This window comes from Schistocerca gregaria, chromosome 1 (genome assembly GCF_023897955.1).
Source record: "Schistocerca gregaria isolate iqSchGreg1 chromosome 1, iqSchGreg1.2, whole genome shotgun sequence".
Lineage (NCBI taxonomy): Eukaryota > Metazoa > Arthropoda > Insecta > Orthoptera > Acrididae > Schistocerca > Schistocerca gregaria.
Window position 1 is genome coordinate 1,112,267,075 of NC_064920.1, and position 22,652 is coordinate 1,112,289,726.

General features: G+C 46.7%; 1 protein-coding gene across 1 annotated transcript in view; it reads right to left on the reverse strand.

Moving 5' to 3' along the window:
* Window positions 1-22,652, reverse strand: part of LOC126283425 (RNA-binding protein Musashi homolog Rbp6) — a 1,171,251-nt gene that overhangs the window by 519,783 nt on the left and 628,816 nt on the right. The window contains exon 4 of the mRNA XM_049982271.1: window positions 13,968-14,060. Within this exon, the coding sequence (XP_049838228.1) occupies window positions 13,968-14,060 (93 nt within the window). The remainder of the gene's footprint in view (window positions 1-13,967; window positions 14,061-22,652) is intronic.

Here is a 22,652-nt window from a genome sequence, read left to right on the forward strand (position 1 = left end):
TTGGAGAGAAGGAAGTGTAGTCGCTATCCACCTGCGTCATATGTAAGATTTTCTTATGTTTTCTGCTATTGTAAATAATTCACCTTCAGCGTATAGGGACAAAGATGAATGGGTGCACTGTAGGAGTACTGCATAAGATCTTTAACTCTGTGTATAGTTTTGTCTGTGGTTGACTTGCTAGTCAGTCAAATGTGAAGCGCTGGGGAATTCATATTTGAGGCACAGTAGCGAAGAGCTGAGCTTTCAGACAAGAAGGTTTGATACGCCTGAAACTGAAAGAAATGATCTGGAATACTTTATTGTGGAGATGAAAACTTGTTTGCTGAGCGTGTAGCCGTGCGGTCTACGGCGCCTTGCCACGGTTCGCTCGGCTTCCCCAGTCGGATGTTCGAGTCCTCCCTCGGACATGGGCGTGTGTGTTGCCCTTAGCGTAAGTTAGTTTAAGTTAGATTATGTAGTGTGTAAGCCTAGGGACCGATGACCTCAGATGTTTGGTCCCATAGAACTTACCACAAATTTACAAAACTTGTTTGTAAACATCCATTATTGTTTATTTGATGGAGAAGATTTCTGAAGGACTTTTGCAAAGTAACCAATGGATGAGCAAGAACGAGATGTTTGTTTATCAGAACTATTAATTGAAGGAAATCTTTGTCCGTCAGGTAACTAATATCATTCAGATGTTTGGTTTTACATTGATCTCTTTGTTGCCATAATGTAACTAATAGTGCAACTGGTTGAAATGTTCGTAAATTTGGTAATGAGAGAATCTTGTAATTGTTGTCTTCTTATTGTGTGCTGCCTTGTTGCCAATAATCGGAGTTTGATGATAAAATCTTCTCTGGTTGAGAACCAAATCAACGCTTCGTTCTCTCTCGCATTATAATGGGAGTTAGGATTCCACGCTGTCACCTCAACAGCTCCTCGTTCACAACCGTTTTCACATCCCGTCACAGGTCGTCTTTCACCAGATAAGTGCCAATCCTACAAAACCCCTAAAAGTGAAGCACAGAGCTTTCGGATACAGCAATAGTTCTACATATACATCTACATACATACTCCGCAAGCCAGCGTACGTTGCGAGGTGGACGGTTCCCTGTACCACTACTATACATTTTCTTTCCTGTTTCATTTTCCCCCGATCTGGTGGAGAGCAAACACTCGAGCAGTACTCAAGAACAGGTCGCACTGGCGCCCTATATGAGCTCTGCTTCACAGATGAAACACGCTTTCCTAAAACTGTCCCAATAAACCAAAGTCCATGTTTTCCCATGCTAGTTCCATTTCATATCTCTTTGCAACGTTATGCCCAGTTACTTAAACGACACGATTGTGTCAAACAGGACACTATTAATGCTGTACCCGAACATTATGGGTTTGTTTCCCTAATCAGCCGCATTAATTTAAGTTCTCCTACATGTAGAGCTAGCTGCCATTCGTCACACCAACTAGAAATTTTGTCTAGGTCGTCTTCTATATTCTGACAGCCAATTAAGTTCGACACCTTCTCTTACACTACAGCATCACCAGCAAACAACCGCGCAAACTGTTGTTAAACCTCTCCGCCACATCACTTATGTATACAGAAAATAACAGCGGTTCTGACACACTTCCCTGGAGCGTTACGGACGATACCCTTGTCTCTGATGAACATCGCCGTCGAGGACAACGCAGTGGGTTCTATTACATAAGAAGTCTTCGAGCCATTACATGCTTCGGAATCCATTCCATGTGCTCCTACCTTTGTTAACAGTCTGCGGTGGTGCATCGTGTTAAATACTTTTCGAAACTCTACACATGTGGAGTCTGCCTGTTGTCTTTCATCAACAGCTGCGTATCGCACGAGCGATGCTTTCTAAAACTGAACTGATTCTTGGACATAAGCTTTTTTGTCTCTAGTAAATTTATTATATTCAAACACAGAATATGTTCTAGAATTTTGCAGCAACTTTATGTCAGTGATACTGGTTTGTAATTCTGAGGGTCCGCTCTTTTACGTTTCTCATATACAGAACTCACCTGCGTTTTGGGACTTTGCGATGGGCGACAGATTCGATGTAAGTACAAGCTAAATAAGAAGCCAATGCTGCAGATACTCTTTACAAAACCGAATTGGAATTACATTCGGACTTGGCGACTTATTTGTTTTCAACTGTTTCAGTTTTTCCTCTACACCAGAGATTCTTATTACTTTGTCGTTCATTCGGTACGTTTGTACGGTTCTCCTGCGTGAACGATTTCTTAAACGCGAGATTTAAAACGTAGGCTTTCGTTTCGCTCCATTATACTGTGACACCAGGCTGGTAAACGAGTGACTATTTGGGAGCCTTAGAACCGCGTATCTATTATACGAGGTGTGTTTTTTTAAAGTAAGTACCGTTTTGAAATTAAAAAAAAAGACGTGAAAAGATATCTCAATAATTTTATTTTTACATTAAATCCTGTACCTTAATGTACGTACTGACGCCATTACAGTCTGATTGTTCCTTGTTTACTTTGTGTACTGAGTGTTTAAGATGCCTCCGATAATCGTGAGTCCCGCTGACTGTGAAGTAAGGGATGTTATAAGATTTCTTATTGATAAAGGCCTAAAAGCGATCGATATTCATCGTGAGATCTGTGCAGTTTACGGAGTAAACATTATTAGTGATGGAATGGTAAGAAAGTGGGTGAGAGCATTTAAAGATGGCCGCACAAATGTGCATGACGAACAATGGAGTGGGCGTCCTTCGGTCGTTATTCATAGTTTGGTACAGGAAGTGGACAATAAGGTGAGAGAAAACAGACGCTTTACGATTTCCTCCTGGCGGGATGACTTTGCTAATGTTTCTCGTAGTGTTTTGTATGGCATTATGACCGAGCACTCGAATTACCGAAAATTGTGCGCACTTTGGGTACCGAAAATGTTGACGGATGTGCACAAAACCAAACGTTTAGACAGAGCACTGACTTCCCTTGAGCGGTACCACAACGACGGTGATGATTAGTTAAGTCAAATTGTTACGGGCGACGATACATGGGTGGCCTGCGTCACACCAGAATCAAAGCAACAGTCCATGGAAGTTGAGCAAGGGCAACGTTTTCCTGCAAGACAATGCCCGTCCGCAGACCAAAGATCTTCTCACATATTTTCGATGGGAAACTCTAGATCATCCTCCGTAAAGTCCCGGTGTTGCGCCCAGTGACTAACCATCTGTTCCTGCACTTGAAGACACACCTGGGCGGTCAGCGTGTTCAAGACGACGACGAAGTCTGGTGATACAGTGGTTAACAAGTCAGGCGGCAGACTTCTATGAGGAGGGTATTCAAAAACTGGTACAACGTTATGACAAGTGCCTCAATATTGACGGAAATTAGGCAGAAAAGTAGATTAAGGTACAGGCTTTTGTGTAGAAATTAAATTATTGAGATATATTAGCATGTCTTTTTTTTAAATTTCAAAACGTTACCTACTTTAAAAAAAACGCGCCTCGTGTACAGGACCAAAATTTTCTCGGGGTCCGGGACAGATCTATAGTATGAAGATGCTAGTTGTTTAGTTGGCGCGTAGATCTTTTCACAGACGCACGAGTCTCTACGAAGCTTTGCCTGTCGTCTTTAAATGGTATGTAGGCCAAACACCTAATTTAAAAGGAAGAGAAGGGTGGCAGTGCGTAGGGAAAGCGATGGAAGTCACCAGGAAAATACAGTCGGACCTGATATCCGTCAGGAGCGTACGTGTGGAGGCGTGATGGATTACGCCGGGCCCGACACGGTTCATCAGCGCGGACAAGTTGGGCCCCACGGGGCACCTGGGCGACACGTCGCGCGCGGCAGTTGTCCGGTGGCGGGCAATCGCCGGGAGAGGTGGCGCCGTGTCGCGGGGGCGGCGCCAAATTGAAACAGCCGCCCCCGGGGACGGCCCCATGTCCGCGGCCGCGCGCCGCACATCCACAGTCGACAGTCGCAGCGGCTGCCGTCTGCAGGGCACACAGCCCGATATCGACTAGCCGGCTTTCAGTCTCTTCACATCATCGTGTGTTGTTTTTGCTACCGACGATTTTCTTAACACACCCCCCCCCCCCCCCCTGGTCTCGCCGTTGCGTTCTCGATTCCCGGCGGGGTCAGGGATTTTCACCTGCCTCGAGATGACTGGGTGTTTGTGTTGTCCTCACCGTTTCATCATCATTCATGCAAGTGGCAACATTGGACTGAGAAAAGTTGGGAATTTGTACGGGCGCTCATAACCGCGCAATTGAGTACCCCACAATCCAAACATCATCATCAGGTATTAGTTTGGCGGGTTGATTTATCTTGGGTTTCTTACTTTTTTTCCTTGTTGTTATTTCATCGCCGTTGGTACAGACAGGCAGGGGTTAGGTTGTTAGAGGATACATCTCGCCGCTCTTTGGAGAAACGATTACAAAATACACACATCAAAAAAAGTTTTGCATCGCCCCGGCTCCCAAAACTCCTGTAGACAGACGTTGACTGTGGATGTTGTATCACAGACACAGTCCGTTCGACTGTTCAGAGATGTCACTAAACCTGCCCAAAGATGTAAACAACCATTAATTAGTGTGGTGTGCCTACTGTAAGACCTTCGGTACACACTCCATCAGATTCCGTTCGACTGTTCAGAGATGTCACTAAACCTGCCCAAAGATGTAAACAACCATTAATTAGTGTGGTGTGCGTACTGTAAGACCTTCGGTACACACTCCATCAGATTATTTGACTAACGAAGTAGGCGAGTGTCAGCAATATATCTCGTGGTCTTATCGTGACGTGTTTATCTTCTGGCGTTAGGCCAGACGATAGAAATGCCACTTGCAGATTGCAGATTGACGGTGACCAACTTTAAACAGAACTTGATTAATTTTCACACACATTTATTAAAATAATAACAAACATAAAAATTACTTAACTTGGTTCTGGATGCTATTTACTACCTGAAGTTCCTTTGGTATTGGTACGTCAATCTTAATCCCACATATATCTCTGATACTTGACAAAAGTGTCTGTACATTTATCTTCATGGCTATGTACAGGAATATGGCATTCTTATTAGGCGCAGACTGAAACTTGACTACAGACTGATACAGACTAATGCAGACTGGTACAGACTGGTGCAGACAAATGCACACTGACTAATCGGAGGTCTGTACACTAGTTATAATAACTCGAGCGTTCATGTATCACTGCGCGAGTGTCATCCGCGAGGAGAAAAGGTTCTACGTTAGCAGCAATCTCATTGGCTGCGTTACATGTTAATATGCGGATCGGCGGAAGCAGAATTCGGACTCGCACACGCTCAGTGAACATTCGCGCGCCGGAGATCATCGCCACCAGTGTCTCGTGTGTGTGCCTTCGTTTTGTGTTCAGTGTCCTTTCGCCGTCACGCCACCACTGTTCACGTGTGCCGTCGCTGTCATCCATGTTATGTGCGCAACTAGTGTTAGTGATATTTCTCGTCCAGCGTGAACGGCTCCATGTTTTTTGTTTTTTAGTGTCTACTATTTTTGCCCGCCGTTTTGATTGTTTTTCTCTGTGCCTCCTACACTCCTGGAAATTGAAATAAGAACACCGTGAATTCATTGTCCCAGGAAGGGGAAACTTTATTGACACATTCCTGGGGTCAGATACATCACATGATCACACTGACAGAACCACAGGCACATAGACACAGGCAACAGAGCATGCACAATGTCGGCACTAGTACAGTGTATATCCACCTTTCGCAGCAATGCAGGCTGCTATTCTCCCATGGAGACGATCGTAGAGATGCTGGATGTAGTCCTGTGGAACGGCTTGCCACGCCATTTCCACCTGGCGCCTCAGTTGGACCAGCGTTCGTGCTGGACGTGCAGACCGCGTGAGACGACGCTTCATCCAGTCCCAAACATGCTCAATGGGGGACAGATCCGGAGATCTTGCTGGCCAGGGTAGTTGACTTACACCTTCTAGAGCACGTTGGGTGGCACGGGATACATGCGGACGTGCATTGTCCTGTTGGAACAGCAAGTTCCCTTGCCGGTCTAGGAATGGTAGAACGATGGGTTCGATGACGGTTTGGATGTACCGTGCGCTATTCAGTGTCCCCTTGACGATCACCTGAGGTGTACGGCCAGTGTAGGAGATCGCTCCCCACACCATGATGCCGGGTGTTGGCCCTGTGTGCGTCGGTCGTATGCAGTTCTGATTGTGGCGCTCACCAGCACGGCGCCAAACACGCATACGACCATCATTGGCACCAAGGCAGAAGCGACTATCATCGCTGAAGACGACACGTCCCTCCATTCACGCCTGTCGCGACACCACTGGAGGCCCGGCTGCACGATGTTGGAGCGTGAGCGGAAGATGGCCTAACGGTGTGCGGGACCGTAGCCCAGCTTCATGGAGACGGTTGCGAATGGTCCTCGCCGATACCCCAGGAGCAACAGTGTCCCTAATTTGCTGGGAAGTGGCGGTGCGGTCCCCTACGGCACTGCGTAGAATCCTACGGTCTTGGCGTGCATCCGTGCGTCGCTGCGGTCTGGTCCCAGGTCGACGGGCACGTGCAACTTCCGCCGACCACTGGCGACAACATCGATGTACTGCGGAGACCTCACGCCCCACGTGTTGAGCAATTCGGCGGTACGTCACCCGGCCTCCCGCATGCCCACTATACGCCCTCGCTCAAAGTCCGTCAACTGCACATACGGTTCACGTCCACGCTGTCACGGGATGCTACCAGTGTTAAAGACTGCGATGGAGCTCCGTATGCCACGGCAAACTGGCTGACACTGACGGCGACGGTGCACAAATGCCGCGCAGCTAGCGCCATTCGACGGCCAACACCGCGGTTCCTGGTGTGTCCGCTGTGCCGTGCGTGTGATCATTGCTTGTACAGCCCTCTCGCAGCGCCCGGAGCAAGTATGGTGGGTCTGACACACTGGTGTCAATGTGTTCTTTTTTCCATTTCCAGGAGTGTATATGTACTACTTTTTGACAAACTCAAGGCTGAAGAGCGGCGTACTCTGCTGCTGACAGCCCGCCTTGTATAAGGTGATAAAAATAACAATAAACAAAAAAAAGATGCAGAATTTGGTCCATCTCTATTGCAGCGCTATCTCGTAGTGCGGAGACGGACGAGCGCTGCGCCTGCGTAGTTGTGCTTAGCGGGGCGCGCTCTAGTGGGAAAGTTGTGTACGGGTTGAGTACGCGAAACTATGTACACAACAATTAAGAAGGAGTAGAAATTAGTGATGTCTGAAGATAGGTGTAATCCCGAAACGCGTAACATGTTCTAATAAAAGAGTCAGTTGAACATCTCATGACTTTATTGCGTTTGTACAGCATTGGTTGCCAATTATTATCTGCCTAATATCGTTTAGGGCCCCAGGGAGCACGCAGAAATGCCGCAACACGTCGTGGCATGGACTCGAATTAATATCTGAAGTAGTGCTGGAAGGAAGTGACACCACGTGTCCTGTATGGCTGTCCATCAACCCGTAAGCGTACGAGGTGGTGGAGATTTCTTCTATACAGCACGTTGCAAGGCATCCCAAATATGCTCAATGATGTTCATGTATGGGGAGTTTGGTGGCCAGGGGAAGTATTTAAACTCAGAAAAGTGTTCCTGGAGCCACTCTGTACCACTTCTGGAGCTGTGGGGTGTCGCATTGTCCTGCTGGAATTTCCCAAGTCCAAAGGAATGCACAACTGACATGAACGGATTCAGGTGATCAAACAGGACGCATAAGCACGTGTCACCTGTCAGAGTCGTATCTAGAGGTATCAGGGGTCTCATATCACTCCAGCTGCACACGCTCCACAGCATCTCAGAGCCTCCATCAGCTTGAACAGTCCCCTGCTGACATGCAGGGTCCATGGATTCATGAGGAGCTGGCCGCTGTGGTCAAGCGGTTCTAGGCGCTTCAGTCCGGAACCGCGCTGCTGCTACGGTCGCAGGTTCGAATCCTGCCACGGGTTTAAAAAAATGGTTCAAATGGCTCTGAGCACTGTGCAACTTAACATCTGAGGTCATCAGTCCCGTAGAACTTAGAACTACTTAAACCTAACTAACCTAAGGACATCACACAAATCCATGCCCCAGGCAGGATTCGAACCTGCAACCGTAGCGCGGTCACGCGGTTCCAGACTGAAGTGCCTAGAACTGCACGGCTACACCGGCCGGCCCTGCCTCGGGCATGGGTGTGTGTGATGTCCTTAGTTTGGTTAGGTTTAATTAAGTAGTACTAAGTCTAGGGGACTGATGACCTCAGATAATAATGTCGCGTGACGAGGGTCTCCCGTCGGGTAGACCGCTCGCCTGGTGCAAGTCTTTCGATTTGACGCCACTTCGGCGACTTGCGCGTCGATGGGGAGGAAATGAAACTGATTAGGACAACACAACACGCAGTTCCAGAGTGCAGAAAATCTCCGACCCAGCCGGGAATCGAACCCGGGCCCTTAGGATTGACCCTCTGTCACTCTGACCACTCAGCTACCGGGACGGACATGACCTCACACGTTAAGTCCCGTAGTGCTTAGAAGGCATTGGAGCCATTTGACTTATGAGCTTGTCTCCGTATCCGTACACGTCCATCCGCCAAATACAATTTGAAACGAGACTCGCCCGACTAGTTTCCAGTCATCAACAGTCCAATGTCGGTGTTGACGGGCCCAGGCGAGGCGTAAAGCTTTGTGTCATGCAGTCATCGATGGTACAAAAGTGGGTGTTCGGCTCCGAAAGCTCATATCGATGAATGGTTCACATTCTGACACTTTTTGATGGCTCAGCATTGAAATCTGCAGCAATTTGTGAAAGGGCTGCACTTGTGTCACGTTGAACGATTCTCTTCCGTCGTCGTTGGTCCCGTCCTTACAGGTTTTCAGGCTGCTGCGATGGTAGAGAGTTGAAGTCTTACCAGACTGCTGATATTCACGTACACTGGTGAGATGATCTTATGGGAAAGTCTTCATTTCATTGCTACCCTGCACTGACTGTAACGCCCCGTTCAAACTCACTTAAATCTTGGTAACCTGCCACTGTAGCAGCTGTAACCGATCTAACAACTGTGCCAGACACTTGTCTTAGATAGGCCTTGCCGACCACAGCGCCCTATTCTGCCTACAGCAGTTTCTTTGGCACTTCAGTGCATATACAGGGTGGCGCACGAAATGTGTTACCATTTTGTTTTTGAATAGAAACTTTATTGTCAATACGATCTGAAAGGAACATATATTACAATGAAGAACCGTGCATGGAGATTTGTTCTAATTCATCACATGCTCAATATGTCCACCATTTCGTTTCATAACTTCCTTTAAACGAACACTGAAGTTAGTGATTACCCTACGGCACATGTATTCCGTAATTTCACTGCAAGCTTGAAGAATAATTCTTCTGAGCTCCATTAAATCACGTGGCCTTGCTCCATCTTATATGAACCACTGCGTGTTGAAGGGCAAGGCAGTAGCAAGAAGCGGTGGAACGAAGCTATTGTGAAACATGCTCCAATAACGCTCGCTGTTCACAGTTTCTTCAAAGAAATTGCTACCCACGCCGGAATGTTGTCGTTCATGAAGCACTTGTGGGTTTTCAGTGGCCAAAAAGCGTGCATTTTGTTTGTTAGCCACATCGTCTAAATGAAAATGTGCAATGTCTGAAAACTAAACGTTGTTGAGAGTTTCTTCCCTATTCTCCTCCCACTGAGCAAACAGTAGTCTCTGCTGCTTGTGTTCTTCAGTGAGCTACTGTGCACAGGCCATCTTGTATGGGTACATATGGAGGTCACTTTTAAGAATGCGTTGAACGGAGCGTCTGGATATTCCCATTTGCACTGCTGCCTTTCTACACGATTTCCCGGGACTTCTCTGTACAGCAACTCGCACCCCTTCAATATTCTCCGGCGAACAAACAGGCTTAGCCCGAGGTCGCTTCGCTTCCAATACTGTTCCTTCCTGTACAAATTTACCGTACAACCTGTGGATGGTCTTCTTGCAAGGGACCCATCGTGTGTTAAACTGTTGTCGAAAACAGCCTCTGAGTCACAACAAGGCTTTTCGTTTCATGAAAAATTGCCGATCATTGCTGTGTCGTCAGTCTTCCATTGTCAGCCATCTCTGCTTACTAGTCTCCTAGCGGCAGTATCGTGAATTACACGTCATTTCGTAACTCATTTGTTTTTCCAAGCTCTGCTGGTACTGCTGTAGAGATCCCAGCGGGATATCTAATGTGTGTCGTAAATTGGGAAAGAAACAATTGGTAACACATTTCGTGCGCCACCTTGTAGAATTTGTTGAAGAATGTAGACGCCTGACTAAATCGTAGGTTGTTTGGGTAGCGAAGCTTCCGCAGGCACCATGAGGCGTGAGCATCGGCCGCTACGTGAGGCAGGGCCCCCGAAGCACAGGTGGAGTGGCGTCAGCGGCGACTCACGGAACATTGTTAGTGCAGGCGCGGACCCGCGGCCGGTCCTCAGCCAGCGCGCTGAGGCAACACCAACACCCACACCTGTCCGCGCCTCTCGGGTGTCGCCTAATTGGATGTGTCTGCGTGGAGGGTGGCCGGCCCCCGCCCTCCAGTGGCCACGGGCTCTCCAGCACGCCCCTCCACGGAGGCACGGCGCGGCCGCTGCTGCGAGGCGCCGGGCGGAACAGCTGTGTAGATTCACGCAGTGTGTCAACTGCTCTCGCGTCGCTACAGTACACTGGCCAAGGAAGCTTTTCACGAGGTGTGTGAGAAAAGTAATGAGACTGATGTTCTTATCTACTATGCTTTTTTTTTTTTTTTTTTTTTGAAACAACAATATTGTCCTCTTCAAAGTACACACAACAAAAAACGTTTTGCATCACTCCGGTTCCCAGAATTCCTGAAGACAGACGTTGACTGCGGATATTATATTACTGACACTGTCTCTTTGACTGTTCAGAGATGTCACTAAAACCGAACAAAGATGTAAACAACCATGCATGAGCAGCGCCTATTAGGCGGAAGGAGTCCGACAGTCGATCAGTTGCAGTCGTTGTAGAGGAAGGATGTGCACGGCTCGTCCTGTCTGTAGTTCAACTATTCATAGACGGTCGATACCGCGGTCCGATCGCGTCCGCATTGTTACTTTGTGCCAGGAGGGGGCTATCAACAACGGAAGTGAGCCAAAGCGATGTTGTTCGCATATGGAGGAGATACAGAGAGACAGGAACTTTTGGCTCTGAGCACTATGGGACTTAACATCTATGGTTATCAGTCCCCTAGAACTTAGAACTACTTAAACCTAACTAACCTAAGGACATCACACAACATCCAGTCATGACGAGGCAGAGAAAATCCCTGACACCGCTGGGGAACCCGGGAACCGGAAGCGAGAACCAGGAACTTTTAATGACTTCCCTCGGCCAAAACGGGCGCAGACAGCAGTCGGAACATCCGCGACTGGAGGGGTCCGTTGAAGCCGAGTCTGGCGTGCGCGGACCACAGATGGAACACTCGACTCGGCGCGGACCGATTAGGGAACGCCCAGCTCCTCCCAGGCATAAATACTGGACTGGATCGACCCAAGGACCAGTCTCAGGTAGCACCTGAAGAAGACAGCGAAGCACGCTGTTGAAATATCGTGCGAGAACGACGCGAACATCCGGCTGGATTCCCGAATATCCAAGATGTCAACAGATCGCCGGGAAAGCATGAAGAATTACAACAGGAATGCCTTTTGAGGTATAAAATTCAGTGGCGGAAGAGGCAGAGTGACATGGGGCTTGGCATGACACATCATTCACTTGTTCTCTTCGGCCAAAATTTGAGGTACGGTGAAAGCGTTTAAGCTAAACACATCACCCATCATCTTTGTTGTTAAATTCTGTCTGATCTCACAAGAGCACTAACACTTTCGACGTTTTCGTTGTTTTTCGAAGCTGAAGCTCTCCCTGAGCCAGGTTCATCTTCAAAGTATTCTCGGCCTACCAAAAATTATTTGTGCCGTCAGTGACAAACTTGTGCTCTTGATAAGGCCAGTTTCAACTTTTCGAAGGCCATACTCGCGGATTCACCAAATTTGACACAGAATTTGATGGCATAACATCGTTCTAAATTTTCCTGTTCCATTTTCGTAACACAAAACGAAAACACAAGTTATTTAATGGCGCACTCAACAATCACGTGATGGATTTACGGAGCTGAAACTCGGACTGAGCAAACAGGAAGGATGAGCACACCAGTCCACAGAAGTAGAACAGACAGCGCTGCCAGATAGTTCGCATGTTGTTAGTCTCATTACCTCTCTCATACACGTTATACTCAATGTACAGGCTGCCTCACAATTCGTATTACAGGTTTCTAGGACTGGTATAGGGGACTTCTGACAAGGAACATCTTCCTCTTCTTCTTTTTCTAGTGGATATCCGTTTTGGAACTTGGTGACCTCATAGCTGTATCGCTACTGAAAGTTCCTGGCAGATTAAAACTGTATACCAGACCAGGAATCGAACCTGGGACGTAAACTGCTCTACTTGGTAGAGAGACTTCCCTCGAAAAGCAAAGGAATGTATGTCATATTTTGCTTGTTCGACCATGTGTGAAGTCTGCGTCCTTTTGTTTTCGAGACGAAGGTGATCATCATCATGATCTTCTTCTTCTTCTTTCCCGTCCTCTGTGCCAGGTATCTTTTCTTGAAAAGAACGTTCCGCAGCAATTTATACCCGTTCTCATTTCTCTTTACATGGCGGAGCTACTGTACTCGTAGCTTTAAGCGTTTTGGTGCATTTAGGGCTTCTCTTTCTTTCTTAATTCTGCGGAGAAAGTCGTTGTTAGTAATTTTATCTGCCATGGCATTCTGCTCAGCGACATCTCCAATGCCTCAAATCGTTTGCCCATCGCCTCGGTCAAAGTCCAGGTCTCAGAGCAATAAAAAAATATGGGAAATATGTCGCAACCTAGAAATCTTAATTTTGTTTCGACTGCGAGGCGATGGCTTCTGAACGCATTAGTCGTTTTACACTACGAGGCTCCGGTTTTCTCAATAAGGACTTTGGTAAAAAAAAAAGTAAGATTAGAAGCTTATGTAGCGTCGACAACGAGGTCAATAGAGACGGAGTACAAACTCGGATTACGGAACTGTGGGAAAGGAAGTCGGCCGTGCCCTTTTCAAAGTAATCATCCACGCATTTGCTTGGGGCAAATTAGGAAAATAATGGAAAATTTAAATCTGGATGCCTGTGTCGTTCCAGTGTCGAGAGCTGGCAGTCTAAGAAAAAAAATGTCTTTCACAAGACAAGAGGAATTAGATATGCTACTTCTTTGCGGAGAATGCAGAGAATATTTGAGTGTTACGCACAGCTATACCTGTGAAGTGCATATCTGCATAATCATAGAACACTACGACGTAATTCCACCTTAGCTGGCAACAGCAACCACAACGACAAGTCGAATTCTGATTATCATGGATGGTAATAAAAGAGATATACACGTATACAAGTGAAGCTCGCAGCTCCAACTTGCCAGTTACCTAAAGCTACATATGTATACCTTTGTACTTTATTACCATCCATGACAATCGGTGTTCCACTTGTTATTTTGGATGCTGTTGCCAATTAAGGTGTAGTTATACCCGATAGCGTTCAGCGACTATGCAGGCATATGCTGTGCGAGTGCGCACATGTGTCACTACGTATGCCTCACCATGAAGCCTTCAAATCTTCTGAATCGATCGTAATAAATCAACATCATCAAATACTAGTGCTTCAGATTAATTTCGACGTAAAAGGAACAAGTAATTACTCTGTACAACACTACTCGATGCCTGTTCATTACGGGTCGTACGATCACGAGGAATAAAACAAAACCAATCTACTTTCTTTCCTGATGACGCAAGATAATTCCCTGTTCCTTATACTGCCTCCCAGCTATGAGACGAATAATTCGGACGAATTGTTTTCCGCGGTTCGAGGGTTGACAAAACTGCACTAGAAAACAGAACATAGTAATTACCACGTGCGTGGGTACTCACCGGTCCAAACTGCTCGAAGTAGTTTTTGACGTCCTCCAGCGTGGTAGGTGCCGACAGGCCGCCCACGAATATCTTCTTTGTTCGCGTCACCATCTGGAACAGGCAAAAGGTCAGAGGTCAGGAGCCGCCTCGAGTCGGAAGCAACCGCAGGGGTTCAGCTGCAGGATACGAAATTTTGCGAGTCCTATGAGAGAGTGTTTAATTGAAGTAAATACAGTACATGTTTTCCGTATGCCTCTCTTTTTGCAAACTTTAGTTAGTAAGCATGTTCCTTTCTTTTTAATTTAGTGTGCTTGTTCTGTACAGACACGTTCTGACTGTTTAGTCTATGTACAGGGTGATTTTGTAATGCGCGTGGAAACATCGCCTGCAGAAAGTACGGATAACATGAAGACGAAAATGTCTCTTCCTTTATTTATTTATTTATTTATTATTTATTCAGCTTGACAATATTAGTGCCTTAAAACCTATCTTAGATCAGAACAACAACAACACAAACCAACACAACAACACAAACCAACACATACACATACACTTGCAATAACAGACATACAGTTACAATAATACACATAGATATACACATAGAATGCCAATAGATGGCATTAAAAATAATAATAATAATAATAATAATAATAATAATAATAATAATAATAATAATACAGGTTGTCAAGAATAACAATAATATTGATTATTTTAGCATACTTGAAGCCGTGTTTGGTGTAAGACTGAAAATGTATGATTGAAAATGGGAGTGAAAGTAGCTGTTAACAAAGAACAGCTTTTTAATAGAGCACTGTATAAGAAAGGGTATGGAAAAGTGGAGGGGAGGTTTTTTGACAAGGGTGATATGTGTAGTGGTATAGAGAAGATTTCACTTTGTTGAGAACGAGTTCTTACGCTGTGCTGTTCTGATAGTAGTGTGGTAGTTGAAGATAAATAAGAGGGAGTTCAATGATTGACAAGAAGCTAGATCAAGAAAACACAGAGTGTGAAAGTCTCTATGCTTATCGGCACGTAGCCATGATAATTGTTTGGAAGCAGGAGTTATGTGGTCGAGCAAACAAGCGTTCAATGCCATTTCCAGTCGGTGTGAGTTCTCACACGGATATGGAATGTGGGGAGGGAGTAGTGATTCTACGTGTTTCTTTTTCCAGCGCGTAATGAAATACATTTTTACATTTCTGTAGTGAATGGAGTGATGCTGACACCTCCTTGCAGGCTACAACTGTGTGTTCAGCCCAGTCTAGATGACGGTCCAGAATTATCCCAAGTTCCTTGGAGAAGAAGAAGAAAAAGAGAAGATTATTTTTGTTACGTTTATCACTAAAGATGGGAAATGTTTTTTGAACTGAGCGGTAATAAGACTTTTGTGAGGAACTAAGATTGTTGAGTTTTAGATGGCTTAACTTTCAAACCGACATTCTGTGACCACTCTGGTAAGAGAAGTAACATCCTGGATGGCTGGACACAGATTGTTCGGACGTGCACTGAAGTATAGTCCGCGACAGAAAGGCCTCTCCGGCGGTCTCAAACCGCTCCAACAATTCAGATGAAATGGCCTTTGGCTAATCTTTTGGTCCGCTGTGAGCATTCGTGGAACCCATTGTGAGCACCACTTCGAATATCAGAGAGTCTCGATCACTGCAGACGCACTTTCATTGCCGGTCGACAACTGTAGAGCGAACTGTCGAGTTTTAATGCGTCGGTCGGCACGAATAACGACACCCGCACGATTCAGCAAGTCTGGAGCAGTGGCTGTGACAGGGAGTCGCGAGCGTGGCTGCTCATGGAGCTCTGTTTCTGCATTTCCTGAGGCTGTAACTTTCTTTACCCGTCGCCCAACTGTACTCCTATCAACTGCAGCATCACCATCCACTGCACACAAACATTTATGGATGTTCACCACGGTTTCTTTTTCTGCACACAAAACTTCACACCGGCCTGTGTGGCCGAGCGGCTCTAGGCGCTTCAGTCTGGAACCGCGAGACCGCTACGGTCGCAGGTTCGAATTCTGCCTCGGGCATGGATGTATGTGACGTCCTTAGGATAGGTTTAAATAGTTCAAAGTTCTAGGGGACTGATGACCTCTAACCAGTCCCATAGTGTTCAGAGCCATTTGAACCATTTTTAAACAAAAATTCAATAACAGCACGCTCCTTGTAACGTGAGACATATGTAGACGTCATTTTGACGGTCTACTACGGTTCTGCCACCTGCGAGAAAGGTTAGAAGCTCCACCGGCGCAAACATCAAATGTAAAGAACCAACAAGGACGTTTGTCTGCATATACAGGGTGATTCAAAAAGAATACCACAACTTTAAAAATGTGTATTTAATGAAAGAAACATAATATAACCTTCTGTTATACATCATTACAAAGAGTATTTAAAAAGGTTTTTTTTCACTCGAAAACAAGTTCAGAGATGTTCAATATGGCCCCCTCCAGACACTCGAGCAATATCAACCCGATACTCCAACTCGTTCCACACTCTCTGTAGTATATCAGGCATAACAGTTTGGATAGCTGCTGTTATTTCTCGATTCAAATCATCAATGGTGGCTGGGAGCGGTTGCCGAAACACCATATCCTTAACATACCCCCATAAGAAAAAATCGCAGGGGGTAAGATCAGGGCTTCTTGGAGGCCAGTGATGAAGTGCTCTGTCACGGGCTGCCTGGCGGCCGATCCATCGCCTCGTGTAGTTGACGTTCAGGTAGTTACGGACAGATAAGTGCCAATGTGGTGGCGCTCCATCCTGCTGACACATGAATTGTTGTGCTTCTTGTTCGAGCTGAGGGAACAGCCAATTCTCTAACATCTCCAGATACTGGATGCGTGCTGCATTTTCATCACTCGTTCTCGGCCGTCCAGAACTTTTCCCTTTGCACAAACACCCATTCTCTGTAAACTGTTTATACCAACGTTTAATACACCACCTATCAGGAGGTTTAACACCATACTTCGTTCGAAATGCACGCTGAACAACAGTCGTCGATTCACTTCTGCCGTACTCAATAACACAAAAAGCTCTCTGTTGAGCGGTCGCCATCTTAGCATCAACTGACGCTGACGCCTAGTCAACAGCGCCTCAAGCGAACAAATGTACAACTAAATGAAACTTCATAGCTCCCTTAATTCGCCGACAGATAGTGCTTAGCTCTGCCTTTTGTCGTTGCAGAGTTTTAAATTCCTAAAGTTGTGGTATTCTTTTTGAATCACCCTGTATTAATGGCTTTTGAAAAGAATATTGGGCATTGCTTATGGAACGACCCACATACTTTCTGGCCGAGTATTATTTTGCTTTCTTTAGGTAGGTTAAAGGGGGCAACACCACATACGCGGGTACATCACTATGTTTTCATGCGACTGCGCATGCGCACGTGCAATTGGTGCCTGATCACAGGGCTCTGTCTCAAAGTTAGAACCGTCTAGGCCTCCCTTCCAACTTTGTAACAACTATCGGAACGACCGCGTAGCGGCCCCCGCGGCTAGCGGCGTCCACTGCCGGCAGATCTTAGCAGCCGTAACCCGTTTTACGCCCCGCCCGAGACGCTCATTAATGGCCGCGATACGCCGCCTCTGGCCGGCATTAACCCAGAGAGCTATAGACTGCCGGAGTGTGGCCGGCGGTAGGGAACACAGAGTGTTCGGCGGCGGTGAGATTCGCGTAAAAACCACGGCGGTTGCCGTGTTGATTTCCCTTGTTGCCGTCTGCACGGCGGGGCCATAAATTATAGAGGCCGGGCCAGGCTCCTCGGGCAATCGACGCCCGTGGAGTGGCCATTACCCGCCGCCGTGACGACGCTATCTGGACCAGCGTGCCGTCTCCGCGGAAGCTCCAGCGCCTTCCGCGTGGGAGATGCTACTGGCCACCAAATAGGACTTCACTGACATTACTCTGCCCGCAGAACGGTGTCCCGAATGTTAATGAGTCGCCTACATTCGTGGCTTTACCTTAGCGGAGGTCACGGTACATCTACAGGGTGTTACAAAAAGGTACGGTCAAACGTTCAGGAAACATTCCTCACACACGAATAAAGAAAAGATGTTATGTGGACATGTGTCCGGAAACGCGTAATTTCCATGTTAGAGCTCATTTTAGTTTCGTCAATATGTACTATACTTCCTCGATACACCGCCAGTTGGCGCAATTGAAGGAAGGTAATGTTGGCTTCGGTGCTTGTATTGACATGCGACTCATTGCTCTACAGTACTAGCATCAAGCACATCAGAACGTAGCAACAACAGGTTAGTGTTCATCACGAACGTGGCTTTTGCAGTCAGCGCAAATGTTTACATGTGCGGAATTGGCAGATGCCCATTTGGTGTATGGATTAGCGCGGGGCAATAGCCGTGGCGCGGTACGTTTGTATCGAGACAGATTTCCAGAACGAAGGTGTCCCGACAGGAAGATGTTCGAAGCAATTGATCGGCGTCTTAGGGAGCACGGAACATTCCAGCCTATGACTCGCGACTGGGGAAGACCTAGAACGACGAGGACACCTGCAACGGACGAGGCAATTCTTCGTCCAGTTGACAATAACCCTAATGTCAACGTCAGAGAAGTTGCTGCTGTACAAGGTAACGTTGGCCACTTCACTGTATGGAGAGTACTACGGGAGAACCAGTTGTTTCCGTACCATGTACAGCGTGTGCAGGCACTATCAGCAGCTAATTGGCCTCCACGGGTACACTTCATCCAAAAATGTGTCAATCCTCATTTCAGTGCAAATCTTCTCTTTATGGATGAGACTTCATTCCAAACGTGATCAAATTGTGAATTTTCACAATCAACATGTGTGGGCTGACGAGAATCCTCACTCAATTGTGCAATCACGTCATCAACACATTTTCTGTCAACGTTTGGGCAGGCATTGTTGGCGATGTCTTGATTGGGTCCCATGTTCTTCCACCTACGCTCTATGGAGCACGTTATCATGACTTTCATTTATGGGGGCATCTGAAAGCTCTTGTCTATGCAACGCCGGTACCAAATGTAGAGACTCTTCGTGCTGGTATTGTGGACGGCTGTGATACAATACGCCATTCTCCAGGGCTGCATCAGCGCATCAGAGATTCCATGCGACGGAGGGTGGATGCATGTATCCTCGCTAACGGAGGACATTTTGAACATTTCCTGTAACAAAGTGTTTGAAGTCACGCTGGTACCTTCTGTTACTGTGTGTTTCCATTCCATGATTAATGTGATTTGAAGAGAAGTAATAAAATGAGCTCTAACATGGAAAGTGTGTTTCCTGAAGGTTTGGCCGTACCTTTTTGTAACACCCTGTATACTGAAGCGCTAAAGAAACCGGTATAGGCATGCGTATTTAAATAGAGAAATATCTAAACAGGCAGAATACGGCGTTGCTGTCGGCAACAACTATGTAAAACGACAAGTTTCTGGCGTAGTTGTTAGATCGGTTACTGCTGCTACAATGGCAGGTTATCAAGATGTAAGTTAGTTTGAACGTGATGTTATAGTCGGCGCACGAGCGATGGGAGACAGCATCTCCGAGGTAGCGATTAAGTGGGGATTTTCCCGTAAAACGGTACCGTGAATATCAGGAATCCGGTAAAACACCAAATCTTCGACATCACTGCGGCTGAAAAACGATACTGCGAGAACGGGACCAATGACGGGAGAAGAGAATCGTTCACCGCGACAGAAGTGCAACCCTTCCACAAACTGCTGCAGATTTCAATGCTGGGCCATCGACAAGTGTCAGCCTGCGAACAGTTTAACGAAACATCATCCATATGGACTTTCGGAGCCTAAGGCCCACTCGTGTACCCTTGATGGCTGCACGACACGAAGCTTCACACCTCGCCTGGGCTCGTCAGCACCAACACTGGACTGTTGATGATTGGAAACATGTTGACTGGTCGGACAAGTCTCGTTTGAAATTGTATCGAGCGGATGGACGTGTACAGGTACGGAGATCACTTCATGAATCCATGGAGACTACCTGTCATCAGGGGACCGTTCAAGCTGGTGGACGCTCTGTAATGGTGTAGGGCGTGTGTAGTTGGAGTGATATGGGGCCCCTGATACGTCTAGTTACGACTCTGCCAAGTGACACTTACGTAAGCATCCTGCGTGATCACCTGCCTTCACTGTTGTCCGTTGTTCAATCCGACGGATTTGAGCAATTCCAGCAGGACAATGCGATACCCCACACGCCCAGAATTGCTACAGAGTGGCTGCAGGGACACTCTTCTGAGTTGAAACACTTCCGCTCGCCACCAAACTCCCCAGACATGAGCATTGTTCAGCATATCTGGGATACCTTGCAACGTGCTGTTTAGAAGAGATCTCAACCCCTTCGTACTCTTGCCGATTTATGGACAGCGCTGCAGGATTCACCGCGTGAATTCCCTCCGGCAGTAGTTTATACGTTAGATGAGTACATTCCACGTCGTGTTGCGGCACTTTTACGTGCTCGTCTGGCCCCAACGATATTAGGTAAGTGTTGCAGTTTCTTTGGTTCTTCAGTGTACATCTGCGTCAGTACGACGCAAGCTGGCGGGGTACTTACGGTACTGGTATCAGCCACCTCCTTCTCCGTGCTATTCGCTAACGGAGCGTGGTAGGAAGGAATAAAAATTCCGTCTAAACTGTAATGTTGATGATATTTTCTAGGGTTGGCAGCCGAGTCGTCACGACGTATTGTCACATTTCGACGAGTTCTATTCGTGATCTTCAGGCGTCGAATTCACGGCTTTATGCCGACACTGTTCAAAGAAATTCAGTCTCCTGAGCAGACTGGCCTTCTTCACTAGTAGCTTTTGTAGCATCTTGAAGCTGTACTCCATCTCTTCCCCGGTATGCCAACATAAATGAACCCGACACTTCGACTCAAGCCGGCGGGTAGGCAACTCGTCGAAACGTTGCGACAACACAGCGCCACGACTCGGCTGATAAGCCGACAAGATTTAATCAAACTTAGAGCTCTGACAGAAGTTTATAATCGTCCTTCCCATGCACCGCTCGCGAATGGAACGTTTCGACGAGTTTTCTACTTCGCATTATCAGCCGAAGTCTTGAGTTCATGAACTTATACCGACACCACTATAAGAAATCCAATCTGTTGAGCAGACTGTCCTTCATGACTTGCAACTTTTGCAGCAACTTTTGCTGAAACTTGAAGCTGCACTCAATCTGCTCCCTGGTGTGTCAGAAGACATGAACCCGACGCTTCACCTGAAGATAGAAATTAGATCTCATACAAAAGTTTATAATCGTCTTTTCGACACACCACTCGTGAATAGAACGTTTCGACGAGTTTTCTCCTTTCATCTTCGGGGGAAGCGTCGAGTTCATGTCCTTATTCCGACAACTCTATAAGGAATGCAGCCTGCAGAGCAGTAACAGATCCGCTTTTCATGATCCGTATCTTTCAGTTCTTGCACTGTTGTCACTTTATAAGGGAACAATTTCAGTGTTTCCCTAATCGCTTTACAATAGGTTACTTGCCCGGTATCTTTTTCCTGCGCCAACTTGGGCAATGATTCTGCTGGGCTCTGCTGCATACAGTCAGAAATATGTAACAACTTCTGTTCTTTTGTTTTAGGTGTTCATCCAATTCATGCGGCCTCTAACTTTGTGCCTTTTTCCCGAAATTGCCCAGTAAGTTGACTGACCAAGTCAGGATGAGGTACAACTATCTCTCGAAATTTTTCAGCAGACGTTCCTGCACTACATCCGTGGACATTGACGTGACAAAAGTCATGGGATACCTCCTAATACTGTGTCGGACGTCCTTTTGCCCCACATACTGAAGCAGGTTGACGTGGCATGGAATCAACAAGTCGTTGGAAGTCCTCTGCAGAAATATTGAGCCATGCTGCCTCTAGAACAGTCCATAAATGCGAAGGTGTTGACGTTGCAGAATTTGTGCACGAACTGACCTCTCGATTCTACACCATAAATGTTCGATGGGATTCGAATCGGGCGATCTGGGTGTCCACATTATTCGATCGAATTGTCCATAGTATTCTTCAGACTAATCGTGAGCAACTGTGACCCAGTGATATGTCGCATTGTCATCCATAAAAATTCCATCGTTGTTTTGGGACATGAAGTCCATGAATGGCTGAAAATGATGTCCAAGTAGCCGAACAGAACCATTTACAATCAACGATTGGTCCCGTTAGATCAGAAGACACAGCTCAGTGCCTTGTTGACAACTTGGGTCCACGGCTATGGGTCTGCACCACACTTGGACGCCACTAACAGCTCTTACGATCAGAAACCGAGACTCATCTGCCACGGTTTTCCAGTAGTCTAGTGTCCAACCGATATAGACTAAGCTCAGGAGAGGCGCTGCAAACGATGTCATGCTGTTATCAAAGGCACTCACGTTGGTCGTCTGCTACATAGCCCGTTAACCCCAAATTTCGCCACACTGTCCTAACGGATACTTTCGTCGTACGTCCAACATCGATTACTACGGTTATTTTCCGCAGTTTTCATTGTCTGTTAGCACTAACAAATCTACCAAACACGGCTAGTCTCGGTCGCTAAGAGAATGCCGTAGTGAGAGGCAATGCCTGACCTTTGGTTTTCTTGGCAGATCTTGAGACGGTGGATCTCGGAATATTGAATTCCCTAACGATTTCCGAAATGGAATGTCGCATGCGTCTAGCTCCAGCTACCATTCCGCGTTCAGAGTCTGTTAATT